The sequence below is a fragment of the Vidua macroura genome, chromosome Z (genome assembly GCF_024509145.1).
Source record: "Vidua macroura isolate BioBank_ID:100142 chromosome Z, ASM2450914v1, whole genome shotgun sequence".
Classification (NCBI taxonomy): domain Eukaryota; kingdom Metazoa; phylum Chordata; class Aves; order Passeriformes; family Viduidae; genus Vidua; species Vidua macroura.
Genome location: NC_071611.1, coordinates 268,098 through 295,433, shown reverse-complemented (window position 1 = coordinate 295,433; position 27,336 = coordinate 268,098). Strand labels below are relative to the sequence as shown.

At 43.4% G+C, this 27,336-nt stretch overlaps 1 protein-coding gene and 1 long non-coding RNA gene across 13 annotated transcripts in view; one reads left to right on the top strand and one right to left on the bottom strand.

Moving 5' to 3' along the window:
- The window catches only part of NEDD4L (NEDD4 like E3 ubiquitin protein ligase), an 88,640-nt gene that overhangs the window by 14,369 nt on the left and 46,935 nt on the right, over positions 1-27,336 (top strand). For 8 of the 11 annotated variants that reach the window (XM_054004446.1, XM_054004449.1, XM_054004447.1 and 5 more), the window contains 4 exons: positions 11,622-11,695; positions 20,697-20,778; positions 24,251-24,289; positions 25,692-25,745. In XM_054004446.1, the coding sequence (XP_053860421.1) occupies positions 11,622-11,695; positions 20,697-20,778; positions 24,251-24,289; positions 25,692-25,745 (249 nt within the window). Of the gene's footprint in view, positions 1-5,728; positions 5,874-6,595; positions 6,659-9,813; positions 11,144-11,621; positions 11,696-20,696; positions 20,779-24,250; positions 24,290-25,691; positions 25,746-27,336 lie in introns of those variants that run through there. The other 3 variants (XM_054004454.1, XM_054004453.1, XM_054004445.1) reach the window with 3 other exon arrangements.
- Positions 3,357-6,525, bottom strand: LOC128822666 (uncharacterized). Of its 2 annotated transcripts, XR_008441548.1 has the most exons (3): positions 6,394-6,525; positions 4,988-5,173; positions 3,357-3,517 (listed from the first exon to the last, which is right to left on the bottom strand). It is a non-coding gene; the product is annotated as an uncharacterized LOC128822666 (long non-coding RNA). The 2 variants fall into 2 exon arrangements; XR_008441547.1 differs by lacking the exon at positions 3,357-3,517 and having other exon boundaries at positions 4,972-5,173.

The window sequence follows — 27,336 nt, the reverse complement described above, 5'->3', positions numbered from 1 at the left end:
TGCCATTCAGCAGCGGATTTGGACTTTGTGTAGATCATCTTGTTATTTCTGGAAGGGGATGTGACTTCATTTAAACCTGCCTGGAGGAAACTGAGTTTGTTCGTTCTTCAGACTTGTGTTAATTTGTGTGATCCCAAGAGCTTTTCACTGCTGTACTTCAGTCACTGTAATATGCATTTGTGTTCTTGGAAGAAAAATCCTGTTCTTTATTCCCAAGGTTGTTGACTGAGCTCTCTAAAAGTCCTTGTGGTGTCAGGAGCAACCAGCCCCGTGTGTACCTCATCATCTCTGCAGGTAGCAATGTGATACAGGGTCAGGAATAAGCAGGTAGAAGCAATAGTTTCTTTATACAGCTGGTTGCTGTGGAAGCCGATCCACTGCCTGTAACTTGCCTGAGGAATTCGGCATTGCTGTGCCCTCTGCTCCCTTCCTGTTCTGCCTCTTTGAGGAACGTGCATCTGTGCTTCCCCGGGACAAGGTCCTGCTCTGGGATGCTGAATGACTGACCCTATTGCAGCTTCTGCAAAACATGGATTCTGAATGTGCCTTTTGTTTGGGGCATCGAGCCCCAGTTTGCATCCAGAATGCCTGGCAGGACACAAAGTGCAGCCTTTGTTTTAGATAATGAGTGGTGAATATTTTAATGAGTGTTTCTTAGTCTAGTCAGTGTCAAGTACCATTTTGGGAACAAGTGACTGAGCTAATCTCTGCACTTGGTCCGGCAGCAATCCATTTATCGATAGAAATTCAAAAATTTTGAAGGAATTTCCCATAAACAATTAATACAACCAAAAAACCAAAACAAACGGCCACTCCAAATCTAACAACCAATGCAAGCAACACTCCAACCCTCCCTGAAATCCTTCCAAGCCTTCCACCATCAATATATATGCAGAAATTACTGATACAAACCAAAAAAGTGCTCAGTATCACTATCACTGTATTTGTTTTTCTTTAGTCTGTTCTTTTACAGTGTGTAAAAACAAGCATATTCCATTAAAAGAAGAAAATGCCTTTAAATTAAGATACTACCTACTTTTCTTCCTCTTCAAAGGCACCTTCAATGCATGTATGCATAGGAGAGAGCTTCTGCAGCTGAATTACTCAGTCTCCTGCATTGGGCATATTCTTGTTAATTTTTTTTTTTTCACTCCAATTATTTTTCACACAACCTTAAATTCTGTTCTCATCTTTGGCTGTTCATAACATATCCTTGTATGTCAGTGGATGCACTGGAGAAGAAGCAAAGAAGACTTCTACTGTGGGATTTGTCTTTCCAGCCAGGAGGGGCTGTGCTTGCTCCTGCTCAATTGCCAAAATCTAGTCAGCCTTAAGCCTGGATTAGTTACTGAAAAGTTTTCTCGTTCTTTGTGAGGCACCAGTTCTCGGGTGGAAGAACCTACTAGCCCTAGGCTATCAATTTATATGACAAATAAGTACTCATAATGAGCAAAAAGAGTCAAAGCTTTGTCAAGGGCTGCTGTGTTTGTAAAGTGAGCAGGAAGGGAAGGGGGAGAAGGAGGTAGAACATGGTGTGCAAGTAGGTTGGAAACACCAGGACTACAGGTAGGATCCAAAGGCCTGACACTAGGTGTTTCTGGTGGGAGCAGATCCCTTCCCCATTGACTTGGCCTTTTCACTGCTTTGAGTGGCTGGTTTTTCTCCCCTAATCTGGGCAGAGGATGTAATGCAGTGATTCTTCCTCCAAATGTGAAATTCCTGGGGAGCAAAGCCTTAATGGACAAGAGGTACTGCTAGAGGCTATGACTTGTTATTCTTTTAAAAAAAGAAACTTGATCAAGATGAAGAAGAGAAGCCGAAGGAGTGAACTGCTGGAGTTACTGACAACACCACTCATTGAAATGTTAATGTGCTTGGAAGAAATTTTTCACCAGGGGAGGTTGGAAACTCATACAGTAACATTAATTATTAACTGCAGCCATGAGCTGGAAGATCTAATTTAATTTCTGGTTGGGTAATAGGATGATGCATGCAACAAAACAAACTGTGTCAGAAAATGAAGTGTCTCTGGAAACTGACGTTCCCAACTTCTGCTCTGAGCTAAAGCTACTGCAGGTAAGCTATTACAACAGCTAAAAAGTGAAAAGAACAGGCTGAATTCCCTGCAGATGTCAGGTTGTGATCCACAGGAATTAGGAGTTACTGCTTTCTCCAGTCTGAGCAAACCCACCTCCTTCAGCCTCTCTGCTTCTGCCCCCAGCACCCTTTGCCCATTGAGGCACAAGTAAATCCATTTTCCAGCCTCTGTGGAACAGTAACAAGAGCACTGCCTCACATCAGACACTGTTTAAGAGAGGTGATTTGTGGGTTCTGGTGTCCCAAAGTAATTGCAATGTAACCAGCTCTTCCCTCTGGCAAACACTTCTCCCAGCCTGGCGTGTCCCTGCTGGCTGTGTCTGTCACACAGGGTTCCTGAGCCTTTTGTCTTTCTGAGGCTGAAGAAGTTCAGAGGTATTTCAAGTTTTAAGAGTGACACTGGCATTTTCTTGTCAGTTGGCATCGTTTTCATGCTCTCAAGGTTTTTCCAGCAAAGCCTGTTTAAGCAGCTCCCTGTCTCATTTTTCTCTAGGTGAAACAGCCAGTGGTGCAGCTCTGGGCTGTGTGTGTGTGCCGTGGATTCGATCCCTGGAGTTATCTGGGTTGGAAATGAGCCTCCAATCAGAGTTTATTGTAGGATTACGGTTTTATTGAATGTGTGTTTTGTCATTAAATAGTGCAGCCGCTGATGGTTTATGGTCTGGAATCATTAAATATCTAACAAGAATATAGATTGTGGTTACATAAACATGTTTGTGTGATCCGTTGGCAACTAGCTGGGCTACTGGAGTGAATGCAGCTCAGCTTCCCCTGTTTGATACGGGAGCTTTGCGTGCTCTGCCACACCTTCCACTAGATCTGGTTGCTCCGAGCCCTGCCCAGCCTGGCCCTGAGTTGGCAATAGCATTAACCAGAGTAACATCGCTGCTGAATTCGGGCGGGGAGGGGGAGTGGGTGTGTCTGCTGCGTGCTGATGGAGGCTTCTGGATATGTCGGTGGATTTTTGTGGGAACCGATTGTCTAAAATACAGCGTTACGCTGGATTTGTGTGCCATTTCACATAGGAAAAATGAAGATTATTGTATTAAGTGTAAGGCATAATTTTTCACTTTTAAAAAGTTTGACTGTTAAGTGCATTTCATGAGATCAAAAAAACACCAGTTTGAGATGTTTAATTTTTATTTCTTTTTAATAATTAAGTTATAAATGTATCAGAGGTTCATTTAGTGAAAGGTAAAAACCTTTGTGTTGTTCTGGAGCAGCTGCTTTGAAAGCGAGTCCTCCTGTCGGGTCTTTCTGTGATTCCTTGCTGCAGGCTGCTAATTGGGAATTCAGACCCTTTCTTGTTACTGGACAGGGTTGTCAGACATCCACTGGGGACATGGCTTTTAGTGGTTCTCTTTTGCCTAGTAAGTTTTGAAGTACTTCTGGAAAGTAATGGATCCGTGTGGGCCCTGACCTGAGGATAATGAGGATTTGAAATTAAACCAACCTGCCTTGTTCTTTTGTCAGTGTCAGGGCCAGTGTCCTGACACTGGCAAAATCCTACACAGAGAATCATCATTCCTTTGTTTTATGGTAGTTTGTGTGTGTCACAAAGTGGGGTACTTGTTTAAATAAAACCTTGATGTTTTAATTAATCAGTTTGGTTTTTGTTTCCCCAGAGGGAAGGAAAAGAAGTTCTGTCAGACTTTTCTTTAGGAATTTTCTGTTGAAATTCACAGTAGATGTTCAGTTGGGATGTAGATGGTCTTGGTGCTGGTCTATCATGCAATATCAAGAGTGGGTGTGAGGTGGTTTTGTTTGTTTGTTTGTTTGTTTTTTCTTTTTTTTTTTCTTTTTCTTTTCTTTCATTTTAAAGCTAAGTCCATATAGGAGAGTCACTGTCAGGTCACAGACTGATGCAAATGGCTTTGTTCAGGTTTTTAATAGCAACGTGTACCAAATGCTTTTCTTTTTCTCTGCTCCCTCTTCTTATCCAGAGAAAAGCAGATCAAAGTTTCCTTTGGAAAGAGAATTTCCTAGACTGTAAATGCATGGCATGTACAGATGACTGAGCAAATATACCCTCCTGGCCTTAGGGTGTTAGTGGGCATTGTGGTATCGGGTTGAAGGCTGGACTTGGTGATCTTGGAGGTCTCACCCAACTGTAATGATTCTGTGATTGCTGCATGAGACACTGGATGAGTGTCAATGAGGTTGTGCAGAAAACAATGTTTCGCTTACATGAATTCTTTTAATGGTATAAACAGGTCTGAAAGGTAAATAAGGAGAAAAAAGTCTTGTGCAGCAGGTCCATTAAATGGAAGTTCTTTTACATCCTCTTAGGTATTTCCAAAGCTCACTGGTGACCTGGTTCAACATGCTTGCTAAAATTGCTCGAGTATATCTAACTGCATGGAGTTCAGTGAGTTTCTATAAAAATAGATCACAATTCACTTGGAACACTTAGTTTTTTAAAACATGTAGTAAAAATACCTTGTAAGCAGATTTTCAGGAGGGCAGCACTGTGGTTTGAGCCTGTTTGTTAATGGTGTGCTTCCAGCATTGGGCTGGATGTCTGGACTCCTGGTCCTATGCACTGTCAGTGATGTGCAGGTACCTTTGATCCCCATGCACCACTCCTGGTGTCTGTGTTCTAGCTTGCTCATTCCAGCTTTGTGTGCCCTTCTCTGCTGGTTTGTCCCCATGGAAGAGTGGCATCATTACAGTGTCCCTCTAAGACAAACTTGTGCCTTGATTAAAATCTACATGGTGTTTTGTCTGCTGAGTGTGCCATTCCAGACAAGGAAAACATGAATATAATCCCTTTCCTTTAGAGGTCTGAAATAGGACCTAAATCGCTATTGTAAAACATTTACTATTTTTCTGTTGTATGAGCTTATGAATACCACAGTTCTCCAAACTCTGCAGTTCTTTAAATGCTTACTGCTGTTTGCTTCATTTTATGATTCCTTCCGTATGAGAATCCTTGCTTGGCCAGGAGTGCTCTGGAAGACCAGGTATGCTCCATGAACTGACCAATGCATTTCAGTCGGGAGGGTCTTTATGATCCAAACTGTATAGCCTTCTTTTCTCCAAAAGCCTTTAGGTTTACTTGCTGTAATTTTGCAATCTGTGGAGAAAATAATGGGGTTTTTACAAATACATTGCATTCTGCAGTGAGGGTTGAGAACGCTGTGGGTAAGAAAAGGCACAGCTTGATTTACTCTTGGAGGAGTGTGATGAACACATGCAAGGACAAAGTTCTGGGCTGGGTTCCTAGGCTGCTTGTGATGAAGCTGAAATGCGATTTTAATGTCCCTGCTTGAGCCAGATGAGTTGTAACCAAGTGACCTTTTAAGTTTGTTTTCTGTGCTGAACTTGCGGAGGAGAGTGGAGATTTGGGTCATAGCCCTGGTGCATGGTTTTGTTTGCATTGCACAACTGAGATTTTATCAAACACTGTTGGCAAAATTGCCACTGACAATTTCAAGATTTGTAAGATATTGCAGGAATTATAGGGAGGCTTTCCACGTTCTGTTGCTATGGCCTTCAGAAAGTCACTGTGATGTCCTTAGAGATCGAGCTGTTTCCTTGGGGTGCTCTCAGCTGCCTTTCCTGAGGGTAGTGGTGACAGCCTGCCAGACAGGGCACCCCACTTGGATTCTCCTTCTTGGGCTGCCCAGCATTGTTTGATGTTAGGGAGGTGCCAGTCAGAACAGGATAAGCCAATTTGGGAATACTCTCTGCAAGAGGGTGATGTGGAATTGCTTCCTAAAGCACTTTTTTTTCCACTCAGCCATATGTGGATTGGTTTAATCCACCAAACCAAAGTAAGAATCAGCTCAACTCTTCTGCCACTGAACTTGGTTTCAGTTGCTGGGAGATTTAGGAGATGCTAACATGGTTACTAGGCTTGCTGTGGCCAGCACTGGCCCTGAAGTAGGTGACACATACTTGATTTGGCTTTGGAACTGCAGATCCTGGTTGATTCCACACCCCCCCCCACCCCCGCAAATGGGGAGATTTAAGAGCAGTGTGTGTTTTGCTGATTGTGTGTGTGTAGCTCACACAGGACTCTGTGTGTGAGTTTTCATTCAGGAAGCCAGAAGTGGCCCAGTTAAAACATTGAATTGAAAGTTTGTTGTCTTTTCCATTTGGATTTGTTTTGCCATCAGAACACTGACTTAAAGATCTGTTATCTTTTAGTATGTTATGTTTTGCAAACTTTCGGGTATAATGAAACTAGAGATGAGGTGCTCAGGTGGGTGAAACCAGATTCACAGAGTCTCTACGTGCAGGTAACATTCCAGTGGGATCTGGTTTCTCTCCTCGTAGTTAGTGGAAATTTACCTCGCTGGCGCCTATTGTGGGTTGGAATCAAAAATGTCTCTACACAGAGAGAAGAGAAAAAAGTAGCCAAACTGAACCCAACCGACACTCCCCCACCGTGACTCAGGTGAGGCTCTGTCCAGGTGAAACCCAAGCTCGCTGGCCTTTCCCCTCGTTGCCTTGGCGACGGTCATTTATTGCCGCCGCCGCTGAACTTCCGCGTGTGTGGGCGGAGGCGGCGGGCGAGCAGCGGTGCCTGGCGGAGCTCTTGGCGCGGGGGTCCGCGGTAAGTGCAGCTCTCGGTGCCGGCGCGAAGGCTGTGCACAGTGTGACTGCAGGGGGACACCTGGCATCCCACACGGGCTGCGTGGGCTCAGAAAATAGGGGCATAAACTTGCCCACCTCGGGGTGGTTGACTTGGGGACGGCTTTATATACCTTTGGAAAAACACGTTAAATGTTTGATCTTCCTGGTCTGCGTGACAGCTGTTCAAATATTGGTTTGCATTGATCCGGCCGTTGTGCCTTTCACACTTGTCTGTTCATTTAAATGAGTCAACCTTCTAATTTTATACCCTCATCGATTGTTATTTCAGGCTGTTCTCTTAATGCGTATGCTACATGTGTCATGGGATTGCCTGTCCTGTGTGAAGCTGACATCTGCAGCTTTCCTTCTTACACCAGGCTGGATTGCTGTGGCTTTCTTTTCTATGCATTCAGAACATACAGATGTGTATTGCAAAGCTTGTTCAGGTTGGTTTTACAGCACTTCTATGTCAGTGTAGCTGGCTGAGCTGTGTCATCTGGATCACCCTTTGAATGGGCAGCATTTCACCCTGCCTGTGGGGGAGAAATCAGCTCAGGACACTGTGTTTGGCCCTCATTCTTTCTCTTCTGCTGTCACAGCTCTTCTCTAAACTCCCCAGCTCCAGGGTATTTTACTCATCCAAAGGGGAGAACTTAATGTTTTCTTTATGTGAGTGCTTTAATGGGTCTTAGAAATTACTTGGCTTTCCAGAGCAATTGGAGAAAGTGAATATGGTGTGTGTTTAACAAAGAACAAAATGTGAATAATACAGATAAATATACATACAAGAGTCTCTTAAATCTGGAAATACATCTGTTTTCCTTCATCTTTTCTGAGGTGAATTGAGGTTTGTTCACTGTTGATGAAGCCTGGGTTTTGATCTATAATAGGCTTCCAGTTCCACCTAAATAAGCTGAATCCTCTGAAATGGCACTGTGAACTGCGGCTAAGAGAACAGAGCCTGTGTAGAGGTTACCCTTCAGCAAAGAGAAGAACTCCGTAACCTTTGGCATGTTTTGGGAAGGCAGGAGTATGTAAACTTCATGTTAATGATTGGACAAAGCAGAAGTCGGTGTGGACGTGAGGCGCAGTGGAGCTCAGCACTAATAGGTAACCAGGCCCTTCAGGGCAGGCTGCTGCAGCAGCTGCGGAGGCCGTGTTTGGGGGCAGGGACAGCTGCCAGAATGTCCACAGGGAGCTGCCAAAGTGCTCCCAGCCCCACCGCCATCCCCACCTGCACACACAGCCTCACATTCCCAGCAGCCTGCCAATGGATTGAGTCACGTTGCTCAGGATGGCACTGCTTGGAATTCCCACTTGTGCTCTGCACTCTAGGTGCCAAACCCGAGCGAGGCGGGAATGGAACTGCAGCATCAGCTCTGGGGCTGCACTGAGCACAGCCTGGCCTCTGGAAGCAGAAGCCACCCAGGGTAGGGAATGGCAGCATCTGGAGCCCCTTCCAGGCTCAGCATGCTCCAGACAAGGCTCAAATAGAATAGGAAAATGGCTCTGTAGGGTGATCTGAACTTCTCTTTCCAACTATGCTTCAAAAAGCAGCTTAGGATATGTGCTTTACAAAACGCAGGGAATTCAGTGGAACACAAAAATTGCAGGCAGGTGTTCACTTCCTGCACAAAAGGTGAATATAGTTTAATCTTATCAGCAGACAAGTATTTCTTTCTGCTATGTAATTTCAGCTCTGGGCAGAACCGAAGATTCTACCTCGGCAAATGGCAACTCAAGTGGCAAGTGACTTCTGAAGCCTTGTCTCCACTTAACTGTTCCCAGGTTGCCATTTCCTGCCTCCTGCCTCTGTGATGTTGCAAGGAGAAGAATTTGGCTGCTCATGGAAGGATGGGGTGGGATGATAAGCAGGTGAGGGTGGGTGCTGGACTCTTGGATGCAGGAGGAGGGAAGGAGTATCCCAAGATTTTATCCTGTGGTGTGCAGTTGCCTCCACTGCTTGCTGAATTAAAGGGTATGGGATAGTCTTGCCAGAAGATGGGAGTCTGTGTTGGGAAATTGCTCTTTAAGAATTTATTAGGTGATTGATCACTGATGAAAGTCTTTCAGTCAGGATACTTAACTGCCAGTAAGTTGTGCTCTGCAGCTTTTGTGTGGATCAGGTTGTGGTCTGGACAGTGAGTGTGTGCTCAGTAGTGTCAGTTCATGTGGGACCTGAAGCTGTTCAGCTGAGAGAACTCACCATTGCTTGCACCATTGCTTCTGGCATCTCTTTCCTTCTTAAGATACGGCCGGGCTAATTAAGCAAGTGCTTTTTTGGAGTCCAGCAGGGTGTCCGTGGTCGGTCAGCCACGGGTGCTGCAGGAGGCCCTTGTTCCTGTTCCCTCTGTGTGGCTCCTCCCCAGGGAGCTTTGCTCCTGCCGTGCGTCTACCTGGTTCCCTGACTCGAGTCCCTCAGAGCTGTGCTGTGTCTCTGATCAGTCTTGTTACCCTGCTTTGCTCGCTCTTGTTTGTTTACTTGAAAATTAGGACTCCAGCTGCATGCTTATTATCCTTCAGCCTCGCTGTCTGCCATGTCAGATCCCCACTTTGTCTTAATCCTCCCAGTCTGTCTCCTTATCCCATTCTCTGCTTGTGCTGGGATCCCTTTATTATTTGGGGTTTGGATCCTGGGTCTTCTCACGCAGAATTTTTCTGTGGTTAGTGATCTCTGTCATTGTGCCCTTGGTTTATAACAAAAAACAACCAAAATCCTAATTTTCTTGCAGAGTCTTTTCAGAGAGGGCTGGGTGGCAACCTGCATCAGGTAATTGGTACTCTGTGAGTCTCAGGCTGTGCCCAGCCAAGCAATCATTTATCTGATTTTTTGGTGGACAGTGAGGTGAGATCACTTCACTGTTGCTGTAATAATTTAACTCCTTTTTTACCTAGGCACAGGACACTTGGAAATAAAGGATGAAATTGTGATACAAGGAGTCAGGAAAAGTTAGTACATATGGTACATGTGGTAGACCTCATCACTAACTGAGGAGGTGGTTTAATTTTTTTTTTTTAAACATTGCATGTATATGTATACATATTTCATGCATATGAAAATTGGAACAAACATTTGTTCTGCTTGTTAAATTGGAATATTGAGGAGAGGCTGAGAAGCTCATTGCAGGAGGGAACAGGGTCATAGCTTCTGGGGTCTTAAAATGGATATGACCCTTCAGGTTTTTGAGAATCTGTTTAGATTGTCTGGAGCATCATCTTTTGTATCTTGCAAAACTCAATTAGAGATCCTCCAGTAGTGGGACCTCCTCTTGCATTTTTTTTCTCTTTTAAAGATGGTGGGGGGATTACTTGTTTGTTTGTGTTTTTCTTTGGTTTCTTTTGAATCAGTTAATATGCAGAGGTGCCCTCAGTGCAGGAGGAAGATGTCACTCTAGCAAAGTTGATGTTGGACTTTGCTAGAGGGAATTTGAGTAATACTGTTAATATAGAAACAACTATTGCAACTTCTCCTTTAGTTGTCTAGTTGTTGTTTTCCTCCTACTTCAGTGAGGTCTGAACAGTCTGAGTTCTTGCTTGGCTTTTTCTATGCTGTCTTCTCTTACTGAGGAATTATCTTGATCACAGTTTGCAAGTTCATTGCCTTTTGTATATTAAAACTGCTCTAGAAAACCAGGCACATGGTACATAGGAAAAACCTTTAATATCCACTAATGTGAGTCCATTGAATTGTTCTTTTTCACATGCTGTTTTGTTCACTTCTCAGGTAAGCTTTGTGCCCTTTTGGGGAAAAAAATCGTGTTCCCTAATTAGAAAGTACCTTGCGGTGTTAAGTGCTGCTGGGGAGAATACCAAACGCCAGGTTTACAGGAAGGATTTGTGTCTCAAGTGTTGTTTTGCTGCAGCCCGGTTCCTCGGTCAGGACATGTGCCAGCGTGGAACTCTCCCTGCAGACAGATTCAATGGTGCTGTTGTTTTCTGATCCCTGTCTGTGCCTCTTTCAATAGGGGTGAGTTGGGCTGCCCAGGTATGGCTTTACTTTGGGGCTGGTCCTGACCTTCCTCACAGTTGGAAAAATCTGTGCCAAGACAGCTGACACAAAGCTGTGTCTGGCTGTCAGCTGCCTAAAACAAACAGACCAGGAGAAACCTGTGGGAAAGTGTAATTGTTTTCTGAACAGGCTTCAAGGAACAGAGTCTCAAGTTACTGTAATTGAATCCAGTATCTTGCAGCTCTGGGAGGCTTATCAGAGGAGAGAAGGTATCACTGATACGGGGGACTGCAGAACCTGTTTCTGTAGAAGACTTTCCAGGTTTTATTTTGGTGGCCTCTTTGTGTTGCTCAAACAGGGTGAAAAAAACCAAGTGAAAAAAGGCCATTTTTACTGATGTTCCTCAGGCGCTTCATGCAGTGAAGTGATAAACAGGCTGATGCTCCAGTGATGTGCATCTGCAGGACTTGCCATCTGTCAGTGAACGCTGATTTTGAACTCTCCACGTACACCAAGGTGGTGAGACAGGCCTAAAAAATTATTTTTAAGTATTTATTTTTAAACTGTGCATCCTCGATTTTTGCACTACAGACATCTCTCATTACGAAAATGTTATGAATAATTTCCCTTGTGTTTGAAGAGCTTCAGTGTCAATGCCGAATGAATTTGTGGCATATGGATCACTCAGGATGTGAAATGGCCCTGTTCAGCAAATTCTCTTCCACTTTTATTGCTATTATTGTTACAGTATTATTGCTATGATGTTATTACTGTTATCTACTCTTACTCTGCCTTTATTGAACTCTTAACAGCTCTGACTGGAGTCGAATACTCCTCATGGCTGGATTCAGATAAGCCTTCCAAGAGGCGGTTCTTTTCCAAATCCTCCCTAGGAGAGACTCCTAGGTTAGCTATTTGCTAACCTCTTGCCAGCTGCTGATCTTCAAAATGGCCTACAGAGTAAACATTAAACCCACTTTCTTTTCTGTCGCAGGAGGAGTCTCGCATCCTCAGGGTGAAGGTGGTTTCTGGCATTGATCTGGCGAAGAAAGACATCTTTGGAGCCAGGTGGGTGTTGTGCAGTGCCTGTGATCCTTGGAACATGATCAGCTCGGCAGGGCAAGGGCCCTGCGAGGGCTGCAGTCCCTGCAGGTGCTGGGTGTGCATTGGCACAGCTGTTAATGCAGCTCTGGCTGCTCCTGCCGGCTCCTTCCCTCCGCTCTGCGAGCACAGGAAGCAGCTCAAAGCCCAGGCTTGCAGAACCCAACCAGGTCATAGCAGGGGGGGAGAAGCTGGTTCTGAAGCTAAAATGAACCCAAACCCAGTAATTTCCTTTTTCTGAAGGTTAATTCAGGCTTGACATTCCTGCTCTCTTAAGCCTAAGCATGACAAAATGCTCTACTGCAAATGTTCCAATCTACTTAGAAGGGTTTTATGTGTTTGAAATTGGTAGTATCCAATTTTAGCTTTTATTGAAATGACTAATTTCTGAATGTATGAATGAGCCTCCCTGTGGGTTTTCCTGTATTTATTTAATGATGCTTACAAGTTGTTCATTAGCTTGTGTATCTAGCTTAAAACTACATGAAAGCAGCAATTAAAAGTTTAATCAACTTTAGTATTTTGGGTGAAATTTGTAACAAGCGTTCCTTTGGTAGCTGTGTGCAGAATATGGTATGCCAAAGCTTTTTTATTTTCTTTCTTTTGAAGAGCAGTTTTTGATGCTGACCATAAGCAGCATAACTTTTATCTTTCAAAATGCATGAAGTTAAATCCAAGTGTAGTTAGTACTGAATCCTATTGATGTGGCCGTTAACATATTTTAAGGAAATTGGTCTCAAGTCAGTAGGATTTCCATATAAACAGAGTTAAAAACATCTTCCCTACATGTGTTTTTAAATTCGTTTTAATCTTTCAAATGAGTTAAGGTACAGTCATTTGAAACACGTTGGTATTGCAGAGCTGCGGCCCCAGCAGCTGCTGTGTCTCTGCACGGTGGAACTGTGCAGGGCTGCAGACTCTGGGGCAGAGCAGTTTCCGTGCTCCTGCCTGACTGTGAAGGATTAGCTACAAGGTGCACATTGTGTTTTGCATCTCAGTGGGTTGTCCTGTCCTTTTTTAATCAACTCTACTATTATAAAACACTGCCTGTGGGCTTGCAGAGTCCAAAAGCCATTTCCTTCTTGATTAAATCTAAGGAAAGTCTCTTACAGTGTAGAGCACTGGAGAAACTTGTACTTCTGAGGATTTTAACAGTAAAGAAATCTCAGTGCTTTTGAGTTTGCTTTTTTGGGTTTCTTTTTGACTTAGGAAATAATTTTAATAGCAAGGACATCTTAGGACACTGAGAGGAACTACCTTGCTCTCCACAACACCCTGACAGGAAAGTGCTGCCAGGTGGGGGTCGGGCTCTGCTTCCAGGGAACAAGGGGCAGGACAAGAGGAAAGGACCTCAAACTGTGCCAGGGCAGGTTTAGGTTGGGTATTAGGGAAAATGTCTTTCCCAAAAGGGCTGCCCAGCCCTGGCACAGCTGCCCAGAGCAGCGGTGGAATCCCCATCCCTGGAGGGATTTAAAAGCCATTTAGATGTAGCACTTGGGGACATGGATTTGTGCTGGACTGAGTGATCTTAGAGGGTTTTTCCAACCTCATAGCTTCCTATGATTCTCCTAATAGTTAAAAAAAAAAATGGAATTACAGTTGCAATGACACAAAGCAATTAGAATGCAGAGTGGATTAGTAAGTGTGAGCACCCCAAGGTGATGGTTAAATGTGGGGCATTTCATCCACTTAGGTGCAGTGGAGGTGGGCACAAGAGGCTGGTTAGTGTAGATGTAAGTGAGGGTCTGTAACCTGCTTTATATTTTGCCTTGTAAAATTACAAGTCTGTGATACGTACCGATGGTGAGCTGTAGATACTGCAGATTGGGATTTCGTGAATTTAGTGTCCACTTGCATGTGTGAATGTTTGACATTTATTTCCTTCCAAATTCTTAATTGAAGTGTCGTAATAAATTTCATACAAGAATCCAAGTACTGGCTGAACTCAGATTGTGTGTATCCCATAAAGATACAGCTGATGGGGTGCATTAGCTACTGTATTTTGCCTTCTAAATCATGAAGTAAGTGAAAATTGTGGCTGTCTGGAAGTTGAAAATGTAAGGTGCTTTTCAGTTAAAATTGCAGATGTTTTCATTGTCAGGGAGCTGTGCTTCTAATGGCATAGGAGTTAGTTATGGGTTGCCTCTGGGTTTATTGCTTTTACCTGCTCTTTCCTGAAAAGCCCTTTTTCTGGTTTGATTTCATGTGTCCAGGATCCATGATGGAGCTGGGGAAGGCAGGCTCCAGGCTGTTGGTAGGATTGTAAGTCATGCTGTGTACTCCTTTTGTGAGCAAGGTGGCTTGAAATGTGGCTGATTTCTTTATTCATGTGTCCTGTCACTGTGGTTTGTGATGGGAGGAGAGCACATGTGGCTGTGCTTTGCAGGTGGCAAAGATGACAGATGTTTGCCCTGTACCTGTTCTTTTAAGTCTGCTATCACTTTTCTAGTCCACTTTGAGTTATGGTATATCTATTTGTAACTATTGGAAAAACTGTGGTGATAGCTGTACCCCTGGAGCTATCTCCCCAGCACGTGTACTGCCTTGGAATTGGATTGGCTAACAGCCTGTTCCCCTTCTCCCACCGATGGCTCCCCCGATGAGCAGGGACAAATCCATTGAAGGGAGTTGCTTTCATAAATTAATCAAACAATTAAAAAAAGTACTCTGGCTCCTGAATGCCTCTTCAGCACTTGCATGTGTGCCAGAGGGAGAGTGCTGTGTGCGTCCTGGCCGAGGGAGGCCCCGGAGGTGGAACAGACCTGCGACTGAATTCCCTGAACCACTTGACCAGAGGGCAGTTGCTCAAGTAGGGGAGAGTTCATACTCTGTTGTTGCTTTTTCTTTTTTCTAGCTGATTTGCAGTGGAAGTTTTTCCAGTGTAGTGGAAATGAAATGTTATTAACAGTGTGGGAAGGGAAAGAAACCAGCAAGCACACGTGGCTTGTGCTTTCCCTGTGGAATGAAGTGTGCTCCCATAAAAGCCGTGGGGTGCAGGGAGCAGCCGTGGGCAGGTGCTGAGAGGAACGCAGCCACTGCTGGCTGCAGAGCCAGCTGTGTGTGCCTACCTGGGAAGGAGGCCTTGTCTGCAGGTGTGGCCTGTGTAGGAGAGGTGCTGGCACAGGGAGAGATGAAAGGCTGCTCAGCAGAAATGAGCTGGATAATGGATAGTTTTCTTTGTGAAACGGTAATGGTGATGCTCGTACGGGTGTGTGAAATGAATATTGGGCAGCCGGGTGTGGGCACAGGGTATCAGTGTATCCTGTACCTCGGTGCAGGTGTTCGGTCTCGCCCGGTGCCGGCGAGCCCGGGGCTGTGCCTGGCAGCAGAGGGCACCAGAGAGTTTCCGCAGCTTCCGCCGCGAACCGAGACCCGATGGCTTCCGACCAAATGAGGCGGTCAGGTTTTTCACCAGAATCAGCAGGTTTTTACCCATTTCTACATGTTATGGTCTTTAGGATGCACTGGGTATATATTTCAGGAGCTTTACATGGAGAAATGCTGCTTTCACGAGGATGTGGTCTTGCTACTTAATAAGAGGACTTGGTAATAATTCCTGACAGTTAAAATGTCATAGTGAAAAATAATCCTTATCAGATAATTGCTTAATGGAAAAAAATTCTTTGTACCAATACAGAAACATAAAATGTTTCTTGTTACTTGAAGAAAGGAAGCTTCTGTATTCAGCTCCTCAGCTTTCCCTGCCTGCTACCTACTGTGATCTGTGAGTTTACCTGAATCTGGTACCTTTAAAAGAAAAAAGGGGCATGTCAATGAAATCATCTAAGGAAAATATTTTGGTTTTAGATATTTAAGGCAGAACTACTGTGCTGAGCTTTTCTCTTGCAAAAGCCAGGTGTCATGGAGTTCTCTCTCTCCTCCACCCCCGCTGGATTTTGGAGCTTGTTAAGATATTTTGGGAGTGTGAAATGGCATAGGAAGATCTATGCATACATCAGCCCCTCAGCTCCAAGGGCTGATGTATGCATATTCTGTTAGAGTATTCATTTAACCTTTGAAAAAAAAAAAAATGGCCTCAGGGAGGAAAAAAACCCCATATTTACACTTCCATCTGTTTCGGAAGATTAAAATATTCTTTATGCTCTGGGAGACTTCCAAGAGAGCAAGAATACAAAAGGAATCTATCTGGTTACCCTTTATTAGAACACAACATGGTAAGTGAAGGTGGAGACACTGGAGGTGGGGTTTGAGGTATAATTTTTAACTCCTTTTTTCACCCACAGGCACTTCTTCGCAGCTGTCTATGATGTGAGTCATTATCTCTAGCAGCTCTTCGGTAAAGCCTTGCTGTACTTCTTTTAGAATCAGAGGTGTGAGCCTTTCTTTGCAAAATAAAACACTGGAAGGGAAATCAGAGGTTTGTAAAATGACTCTGGGATTTGGTATGGAGGATTGAGATTTTGGGATGCTTAGGCACAATGGATTGCAAGTTTGGCTTTGCGGTGAAGGGTAAGGTAAGGTTGTGTTTTCTTTTCAGAAGCTGATGTTCCTTTATCCTTGTGTGATTGGACACTTTGTGTCACAGGACATGAGACTTGCATGACAGTGAGGTCAAAATCTTCCTTCTCTTTGAGAAAAACTCTTAATGGATGTTACTCAGTACAGGCAGAAAGATGAAACCCAGAAGGCTTGTGCTAAAATAAAAGCAGGGAGCAAACACAGCCAGTGTGCTCTGGAGTTAATTGCTGTGTATCTTATTGTGCTTCTCCTTACTGTGCAGGAGTGGGGAAAGTCACCGGGGGAATGTTATTGGGATAAAATGACAGCGACTGTAAGGGGTTCTGCCTTAGAACATTGTTTTTACTGCTCTCCATAAAACTTGGTTAGAAGTATCTCATTACAATTCTAATCTTCTTCGATGATGCATGTTTTGGGAATTTGTTTCCCCCATTTCTTTGGATCTAAAAGTGACTAAGCAAAACATCGGAATTTTAAAAAAATGTTGGAATTTTTTAAGCTCCACTAAGTGCATGCACAGACAGAGTTTCTCTAAGTGTGTTTAAATGATTCTGAAAAACATTTCCAGGTTCACGGAATTGCCTCTTGCCAAGCATAACCTGCTTTTCAGCCCTGAGGTTAACTGCTGTCCAAGCAGCTCCCATAATTTTGTGGAGACTCGTTGAGATGAATGTTTTTGAAGACGGTGTATGTTACTGATCTGAATTTGTAAGTGGTGTTCTTGAAGGCTTGTCATGTGTAAAAGCACATTTCCCCTAGTAGAGCCCGCAGTGTGCAGATTTACCAGTGTCCATGCGGAGCAGGTCGGTTCCCGCAGCGCTGAGTACTGGGCACGTCTGCCTCCGTACCTGCCCACAGGTGGAAGGATCCCCAAAGCGGGCAAACCCAGAGCCCTCAGCCATCCCAGTCCCGTGGGGAGGAGGTGGCCCCAGGGCTTCTGCTATTCTTGACAGAAATCTGAAGGTGGTCATTTTGGGGTTGTTGAAACATTCAGCTTGTCTGACTTAGGAGTACGAGGAGGCACGTGCCTTAAGGGCTCCATAAGGATGTTGTTCCACGTATACCTGTGCTGAGGAGCGTGCAGGTAGGTTGGATGGGCCGGGGGGCTGGGAAAAGGGGATGGATGAAGATTAACCGATAGCCAAATAGTGGTCCCCTCAAGACCAGGGAAAGAATCAGATTGGGATGTGGCTTTGAGGAAGAGGCTTCTCTGCCTTCATGCTGGAGTGTGCTGGTATTTCTGCAGCCGGAATTGCAGGAGCTGTTGATCAGTTCTTTCAGATATGTGAGGCAGAAAAGGGGCAGCACAAAGGGAATGCTTCTGTATTTCTTACAGAAGCAAAATTATGTTGTGCAAGACTGTTCAAAAGGAAACTAGTCGGGCTATTTTGAAATGCAAAGTTTGCCTGCATGTGACAAGCCTGGCATTCACGCACTTGCATAACAAGTGTTACTAAATTTTATATGTGGGGAGGCGGTTTCAGCTTTTAAAATAAAAATAGAGCCATGTAGGCCTTAGTAGTTCCATTGTTCTTTCGCATGTGCCTGTGCTCTCCACCCCCTTGTTTTAGAGCTTAAAATAAGTAAATAATACATCATGTCACTGGCAGAAGCTACTTTGAAACTTGCTTTCAAAACTGTTTCAAAAGTATAGAGCAAATGCGATTCATGACTCAAGTGAACAAAAGGAACACTGTTCATGGGCCCCAGTTTCACACTGCTCTAAAGTAATGTGATTTTTAAAGGAGGCTGATCTTCCTTGAGATTTTTCACTGGAGTTTTTAAGTCATCAGTGCTTTTGTTGTCCTCTAGAAGAAGAGCTGGAGGCTTGCCTTTTCATGCTGAGATTCAAATGAAAGATGATAATTATATATCTACAATTGCTTGAACTTCAAGAAAGTGCCAAATACTGCAAGTTGGCAAAACCATGGAAAATAGGTAATTCTGGATGTCTGAGGGATTCCTGAGGTCAGGAAAAGGATTTCTTGAAACCTCAGATTGTTTTGATGGCTGTTGTTCTGCCAAACTCTCTTTGTACTAAGTTGTTGGTACTGATTTTCCCTTGCAAAGATGCCACATTTATCTGGAATACTTGCTGTTAGCTGGGTTTTCGGGGTGCAGTTAACCACTGTAAAGTTCCCTCAGTGTTTCTACTGCTGCTTTGACATGTAGTGTCTGTTCTCTGGGATCCCAGTTACTTTGTTTTGCTGCTGTAGTTATGTTCTTAATTGGGGTTCTGCCTTCTTCCATTCTTTGCCCATTCTCTGATTCCTTCACCAGTTTGTTCAATTACAATGTCTGCTCCCCAGGAAGTCTCAGCTGGTGTGTGTTATTTTCCTCTGTACTTGTTTCATTTCCCTGGTAGCTGTATGGATCCCAGGAGCGCCGGTTGTGTTACCTTCGGGAAAGCCACAGAGCAGGATTGAGACAACTGGGGCTGTACAGACCCCTGCATTTCATCTGGAGCTGCTCAGTTAATGGCACTTGCAAATTAGACTGTTTATTTGGTTGTTGGAATCTGTTTACCTGATTCTAAGTCATAAGTTTCTTAAAAGCATTACAATGCTTTTTATTTATTGACTTCCAAACGTAAGAATTTTAATATTAATCAGGTGCATTCTGGTCACTAAGAGCTCCTGTAACTGCAGTGTGAAGAACTGTCTGACTCTGTGGATGACCTCTGTGTTCCCCTTGGCCTGTTGGGGCTGGGAGGGGACCTCTGTATTCCTCATGGCCCATTGCCTTCAACTGGAACCCCTTCTGTGGTGTGTTCCCGTGCAAGCTCTGTGCAGAGCTGGTCTGCCACTGGGGTGGGCAGCCCGGGGCACAGAGCCAGTGGCCGCAGTGCAGGGCTGTGTGAGACAGTTCCACCTGGGGCAGTGCCAGCTTTCCTTGGTCTCCAGTCTCCCTCCAGCTACGTGTTTGTTTTAAGTAAACAGATGCACGTAAGTAAACGGTCTCAGGTATCCAGTCGTTTGGGTAAACTCCAGCTTCACCTTCAGGACCAAGAGCTTGGCTGCACAGCTCAGTCTGACTTACTCTGTCCTGCTTTTAGAGGAGGCAGAGATGCCAGTAGTCTGTTCAGTAAAGGTAAAATTTCCTTACTGAAATTTGTAATAAACTTGCTTATTCTCTAGTTTTTTAAAAATAGAAATAGATTAAAAAATAATCTTTGCCACTGTGCCACAGTTTTCATTTTCTCTAGGCAGAAGATTCATCCAGAGTATTTTAGCACTGAAAAATTGCAGTATGTCTAAGGGTTCCTGAAAAGAGCATTGCCCAAGTATGGATTGATAACCCAGATCTGGGAGGATACCTGTAAATATTAGCACGGTACATCAGGCAATTCAAAGCAGCACCAGCGTTTCTTTATAATCACAATGATGCTTTGCTTTCTTCTAAACCTTGGTGCTTAATGCTGAATTTAATTGCAGATTGAGTAGATACATTTATGTGCATCTACTGATAGGAACCCAGCAAGAGGTCTTGTTTATTCTTGTTTCCACCTTTGTGGCATTTTATTTTCGATACATGGAACATCCAGTATAATGAACACTCAAGCGCTGATTGGTCTGTAGTGATAGCGTCACAAAATAGTTCCTTTAAATTCAAAAAGTATCGGCATTTGAATGACTTGGTTGGTAAATCTGAGTGTCTGGTGGTATTGTGCGTGTCTTGTTGATGCTTTCAAGAAACCTTGGGTCATCATCCAGCAGAGTGTGCTGCAGCCTTGAGAGGGAAGCACCAGAGCAGGTCAGAGTCCTGGTTTTACTCAGGCACCCATTCCCCCCCCCCCCCCGTGAAGAGGCTCTGCTCCGGTTCCACCTCCTGACACAGTACCTGTGTGAAGTTCATCTGTTCCTGCAGGATGCTCTTTCTCCCAGTTTAGAGCACAGAACCATGGAATGGATTGTGTTGGAAGAGGCCTTAAAGACCATCCAGTTCCACCCTCTGCCATGGGCAGGAGCAGCTTCTACTAGAGCAGGTTGCTCTCTGCCCTGTCTGTCTGAATCACTGCTGATACTGTGCGGCTTGGTTTTATGGTTCAAAACAATTATAACCACTGCTTCAAAGTTATTCCTGTTGCACTTCCTGTCTGCCTCCAGGGGTTAGCTGCAGCCAGTCTCTTCCAAACCCCTCGGCTTCCATTTTTCCCTGCCTGGTTTTAATGGAGTGCCACGGGCATGCTTGTGGGCAAGGAGCTGTGTGGGAGCAGGCAGTTCTTGCCCCCAGCGGGGACAGAGCTGCAGGGAATGATCTCTGCTGTTATGGGCATATGGCACATAACAAAACAATGTTTAACTGAGCACATTCAAACATTCATTTTCAATGTGTCAGTAGCTTACTAGACTTCTGAGCTTTCACTGAAGATAATTCCACTAGGAGTGTTTGGAAGTGCTGTTGTTAGCCAGTTAAATGAAAAATTCCTTCTGCAGTGCTCTTTGGCTGTACAACTGTAGGCCATTAAATCTGATGTCTTCTTTTACAGTGACCCGTATGTGAAACTTTCCTTGTATGTAGCAGATGAGAACAGAGAACTTGCTCTTGTGCAGACAAAAACTATCAAAAAGGTACGTACATACTCTTTCTAATTCCATAGCTTTGGAAGGATTAAGAACACTGGAACACAATTGTATAACATAATGCAGCACTAATTAAAATCATTACATATGTGTCTAGCAACTGGATGATGTGGTTGTCTCCTAACCAAAGTCTGAGAACAAGTGCCTGCACCTCAGTGTGTCTGGCCTAGAGACAGCACCTAATGTTGCACATTGTTCGCTAAAGTTTGGCTGCACCATTCACAGATTCTTTTTTCAATTTCATATTTCAGTGGAAGACATGGCTGAAATAAAGGACTGAGAAATTCTGCTTTAATTATCATTTATCTGACTTTTAGCAAAAATGATCATTCTGTTCAAAATTTCCATTTTCAAAATATGTTCCTAATGTGGGAATTTAAAACAACTGGATGACAGAAGATATGCTGTAAGAAAAGCTTGGGATTTCTTACATTTTTAATTAGAACCAAATTTGAGTTTTATTTAATTTCTCAATTTTAGTTCACACAAACAAAATTCCACCAGGGGATATTTGTCATTATCAGGACCCTAAGATTTTGTAAGGATTTTTTTTTTTTTTTTTTACTGGTACTGGTGGCAGAGAGGAAAGTAGTCATAAGCTGTATGAAAAGTAAGGGAAAATAATGACTTGTCATTTTTTAATGGAGATATTTAGAATCAACAGGGATTCAGTTGAAATCATGGCTGCAAAACAGAATAGTGGGGAGAATTTTGTTATTGAAAACACGAACTGGAATGATGCGGTTCTAAAATCAAGACATTGGGTGATATGAGAAAGCCAGTGTGGAATCCTAGTGGTGTGGAAGATCCAAGCAGAACTTGTCCCAGAACCAGGGCATGTTTGATGTGGAAAAGGGATTTTTCAAAGACTTCCTGGTTAGCCATTAGTGCTTGTTTCATTCCCAGGACTGCACCTGCCTTTTTTCACTGTTTCTTCTCACTGTCAATTAAAAAGCCCAGACATTCTCAGTCATTTCTGTAATAGTGGTATTAACTCAGATGTTGGAAAGTTCTAGTTGGTGATTTCTGCTTTGAATTGTTAAATTTCATCTCAAGGCAGGATTCTCCCTGTGCAAGTTGCAGTCCTCTCTCTCTTTTGTAAATAGCAAACATCATTACCTTATCTCAATTTTGAGTTAAAGTCATTAAAAAAATACCGAGTACAGTTGATCTGAGGAATGACTGACTGGCAGTTACCTCCTTCAGCTCTGTATCTGTGTCTCACCTTTCACAAGTTTCTCATTTTTCTCCTCATTTTTGTGTTCCTCAGTTGAATGGGTAACTTTGTGCAGCACTGCCTTGCAGGAGTGCTTCTGGGACAACAGAAGGAACTGCAGTGTCCCCTTTCCATGTCCTGTGCATTGTCTGATCTGTATCCTACTGCACAGCTGGACTGTGCTTCTGGAAGTGCTTCATTACAGCCAAAGGGGTTAAATGCACATTGTTTTCTTACTCTGAAAAAATAAAGTTACCAGAAGAATGTCAGCTTCATGTGGCATGACCTACCTGGGTTAAATTTCTGAGGCTTTTTGTTTCAATTTGTCTCCCTCCATAGTTAATCCAGCTGTAAGGTTTGATTAATGTTTTATACTTTGTTTTGGAGCTGTTATTTGAAATGCCCTGCTGAGGTAGGGAAAGCTGGATTTGCTGTTTGCTGGCTTTGATCCTGTAATGTGGTCAGTGTGTTCTTTAAATACCTGCTGGAATTTAAAAGTTCAAATGAAGATTATCCAGTTTCTTCAATTTCTTCACCTTGACTGCACTGAGCTCCAAAGACTTCTACCTTTCCCATATGGAATATTAAAAATAGTTTTCCATCTCTGAGAACGCCCAGTCTCCCCAGTGAGCTCCAGTGTTCAGGAGCATCACTTCTCTCCATGTCTTCCTTTTCTGTGTCGGGTTGAATGAAAACCCTTTTTTGAATACCCCGGGAAGGTCTAGCTCAGCTTGACTCCTGGCAGTCCTTTATGTGTGCAGCACTTGCCCTTTTTAGGATGTAACTCTTCTTGAGGTTGAGTTTTTGTTATTGGTTCCCTGCTCATGTCCTTTATGGAGCTATTCCTGCAATTCCTTCTTCTTTGCTGGCACTCAGATAAGTTTGCACTCTCTGACTCGGCCCACTAAGAGTGGGACTTGTAAAGGTGGAACAGGTTTTTGTGAGTTACCAGGCATTTACCAAAGACTCTGCTGCCTCATCCATCAGATTTCCCTGAATTGTGTGGTTAAGCAGCATTCAGAATTGATGGATTATCAATGGGCAGTAGTGCCCTCAAAACCCTTGTTAAGGCAGTGCTTTGTTTGGTAAATTTTAGGTACCCTCTCCTGGCAACAGCAGTAGCATTTGATGAATACAAGTGTTTAAAATGTAACATTTTTTCCTTACTGCTTCATTTTAATTTATTTTTTTACTGAATACATTGTGCTCCTTCAGGGAAAAAAGCTGAAAGTTTCTCTGCGCCCACAAGCCCATCCCTACTCTTCCCGTCATTGCTTCACCTGCCCTTTACAGTGGTCTTTTCTTTCAAGAAGTACTTCCTGCTCTGCCGTGAGGTCCCATATTCCCGTTTTGTAGTGAGATGCAGTATAGCCAGCCCCCATGTCCTGCAATGAGGATCTATTGGCTCTATAGCAAGGAGTAAGATAAACAGCCAAGATTCCCCTTCTCTACTAGAACAGAATTGTTGTGGGTGTAAAGCCAATTTTTCCTGTCAGCTCTGCCCGTAAACCTCTGCTGTGTGAGAGCATGAGGGAATGATTTGGCATGAGCACAAAAACACTGGGCATATTGTCCAATTGTTTTTATACTTACTCAAGCTTGAATTGCCCAAATTACTGTTTGTAGTTCTCATCTCTTTTTTATCAATTAATTATGTCATGTTTGAGCTTACTTCAGCTGGCAATATATATGCACGTTTAATCTGTGCATTTTAGTCGGGTTGTTAAGATTAAAATCCTTGGGCTGGGAGGACATTGGAAGACTATCTTACCTATTCCAAGGAATAACCTTTTCTTTTGGTTTTACTTTTGGGTTTTTTGGGGTTTTTTTTGGTTTTTTTTTAATTTTTCTGATTATTTCACAGTATAAATCGGAGCATATTCTTGTAACCCTAAAGTTGCTTTTGTGATTAAAAATTACTTTTTTTCTTGTCAGGGTTTAAATGAATCTTGAGAATGAAATGTCTTCAGTTTTATTTCTATAGGTCCTCAATGATTTGTCTTTTAATCATCAAATTCTATTTATATTTAATGTCTATTTTAGGATCATCTGACTCAAATATCCTCCTACATTTGGTTTACTCAATAGAGAATTTCTAGATGGCAATATATTTTTCAATTTCTTTTATTACATGCTTTTCTTTCTCTTTATTTCCATAGAAAACTGTCACTTGCATGTATGTTGTTATAATTGCACGCCAGAAAAATTAAACATTAGATGTAAATATTGTTATTTCTTCTACAGACACTGAACCCTAAATGGAATGAAGAGTTTTACTTCAGAGTAAGTTTCTCTTTAGTTGCGGTCATTATTAGAACATGTACAGCTAATGTTATTTTCTATTTGTTTATCAAATAGATTGTACAGCTAATCTTATTTTCTATTTGTTTATATGTTTACTCCAAAGACCTGCTTGCCCTGATGTACTTGCTGTTGTGTTTCTGAGGGGATGGAATGCTCAGCAGGAATTGGCTCCATGTTCCTTAGAAACTGTTTCCCACCCTGCAATTATATAATTGTGAAGGGCAGTAACTTTGCTACTCGGTTGCACACAATATTCTTCCAAAGAACAGTCGACTTCTGACTTTTAGTGCAGCTGTAGTTTTCACAAAAGCAGGTCAGGTAGAATTTCAGGGGGTTTCAAACATGAACCTCGAGCAGTGCCTGAGGGCTGATGTGGCAGATTGTTCTGGCCGGGAGTTGTGCCGGGAGCTGCCACCGGGATGGGGAGCTCTGGGACAGCAGTGCCACCAGTGGAATGTTCCATGCACAGGTCTCACTGTCATGGGGAATGCTTATTGGGACACATGCACCAAACAGCTTTTCTGGGGTTTGCAGCTGAGTAATACAGATCTAAAATCTTAGGAAAAGGGAATGCACAACCCTGCTGCAAAACCTCTGGTATAGTTCACAGATGCTCTGTTAAAACATCTTGAATGCCCTCAGCAATAAAGTAACTTAGACCCTATTTTGTGTGTCACAGTTCTCTGATTTTCTCAAAACTGGGAAGTCCATTTCCAGCCCGCAGAATTGTGGTATATTATTTCTAAATTTTCTTAATTAAACATGCTGGTCATAGTAACCCAGCTTGCAAAGCTTTTCTGAAAAAATATATAAACTGGATCAAATGCCGTAAAACTTGTTTAATAGCAGCTGTTTTGTCTTTCTGACAGAGTTCTTTTTATGTTTGATTTTGTCCTTTTAAATGTTGGCAGTCTTTCTGCTTCAGTTTAATAATTTTCTGGAGGTATATTTGCTGGTTTCAGGTGTTGGGGAGATTTCTGCTGGGTGTTTTAAGGGTGTGAGTGCTAAATGGGCTAGAGATGATGAGCAATGGACAGTCAGAAACATATCTGAATGTGAAATTCTGAAAGAAATGCAGCAAAACTCTTGCTCCTCATAAATCAATCAGTCAGTCAGGGAGCCCTGATATTCTGTCCAGCCTGGGACTGGGGTCCTCTGCCAGGGAAATGCAGTAACTGAGCACAGCAGATACAAGCTTTCATGTCAACTCCCATGCTCTTCTCAGTTGCAGTAAGGTTCTGGTGCTCCAGTTCAAGTAAAGATTTACATCAGACCTGTTAGTCCTGTCCTGTTTACCTTGGTTTGATTGCTGCCTGAGCTAGTACCCAGATTGTTATTATCCAGTTACTGAACTTGCAGTGACATTTGGGTTTTCTCACAGGTAAACCCAACCAACCATCGGCTGCTGTTCGAGGTGTTTGATGAAAACAGACTGGTGAGTGTTTTCTTGGTTATGTTACACTAATCACAAGGTTCTGTGTGCCACAGCTGATAGAAATACAGCACAGCTTAAAGGTGTCTTCAGATGGTTGTTTCAGTGAGTGTGCCAAGAAATACAAATAGAGGCGTAAAAAACATTTGAGTCTGGGACTAAAAGGGCACTGAAGTAGTGCCCTTCTGGATCAGACCAAAACGGTCCTCCTCACCCAGCCCTCTGACAGCAAAACCCTCACTCTGTCCTTCTGCAGGCCTCTCCACTTCAAACCAATGAAGTCCTGACCTTTTTAGTTGCTGATAAAGTAGCTGCTTTATCATTTTAGTGTCCCCTTCCAGTCCTTTAATGCTTCTACCTCTTGCCTGGGGAGGTGGTTACCAGAGCTGCACCTTGTACGCACAATGCATGCGTGAAGGTTTGAGGTCGCGGCAGAACGGAGCTCCCTTGGGTTTCATCTCTGCCTCACAACGCTCACGTTGTTAGTGGGTTTAGTCTTTCCCTGCATCTGGCTGATGCAGTAGCTTTTCTGGAGGAGGCTTTCACCATCTGACTGCTGCTAGCTTCTGGTATAGTTCTGATCCATGGGAAAAGTGTCAGTGTCCCTCTGTACATCCAGGGCTAAATGTGCCAGTGCGGTGGCACACTGGCGGATGGCTCTTGGGGGTTTGCCTTTTGAGCATTGTAATACAATCTCTGTTCATGAGATCAGGAATTAACATTTTCTGGGCTGGAGAAACTTGTTTGCTTTCTGAAGATTAGGATCAGAGTTGCGAAGATACTTTCATTAAAACAACATAAAAGCATCTCTCTTGAACAAATAGGTTCTTTCCTTCTATCTTCCTAATAAATAAAGAGCAAAGGAACCCACACAAGCTGTAATCTGGGGAGAAAGAGGACTTGGCAGCTGAATGACTGGATCTTTCCTCAGGAGGAAGTAAATTGGTGAACCAGTGGCACTGTGCCTCTACAGTGGCTGACCAGGAGCATATTTATTTGTAGATAATGATCATAATGACCACTTGCACTATTCAAACTGCCATGTGCCATTGGAATGCAAAGGTGCCACAGGAGCAGGAAGGTGGGTTAGAGAAAAAGCTTGTATGCAGTGACAGCTGGGTAATGACAGGTTTGGGATACTTATTTCAGACATTTTGCTTTGGATTTTCGAGTCTGGGTGTGCAGTACTGGCCTTACCCTGGCAGTTTCAGCACCTTTTATTGTTGAACCAATTTGTGTGTATTCTCCTTCTGTTCTGCCTCCAAAGTCAGTCTGTCCTTGGGCTTGGAACCTCCTGGCCAAGGCAGCACCTGGGGTTAGGAGCCATGGCTTTCCTTGCAGGAGATCTACAGCAAGGTGACTCCTTTGGGGGGTTTGGAGAATAGCAGGTTTCCATCAGGTTGTGTTTATAGAATGAGGAGACACTGAACTGATTATTTTGGCTTTACTCTCACATACTTATTGTCAATACTTAAATGGCTTTTGTTGGAAGGACTTAGTTTCTTCTTCTTGTTCCCAAATTACCAAAGCACACTCTGTCTCTGGAGGTGTTTTTGCCTTTCTATTCCCCAATCTCAACAGAGTAAATGTGATG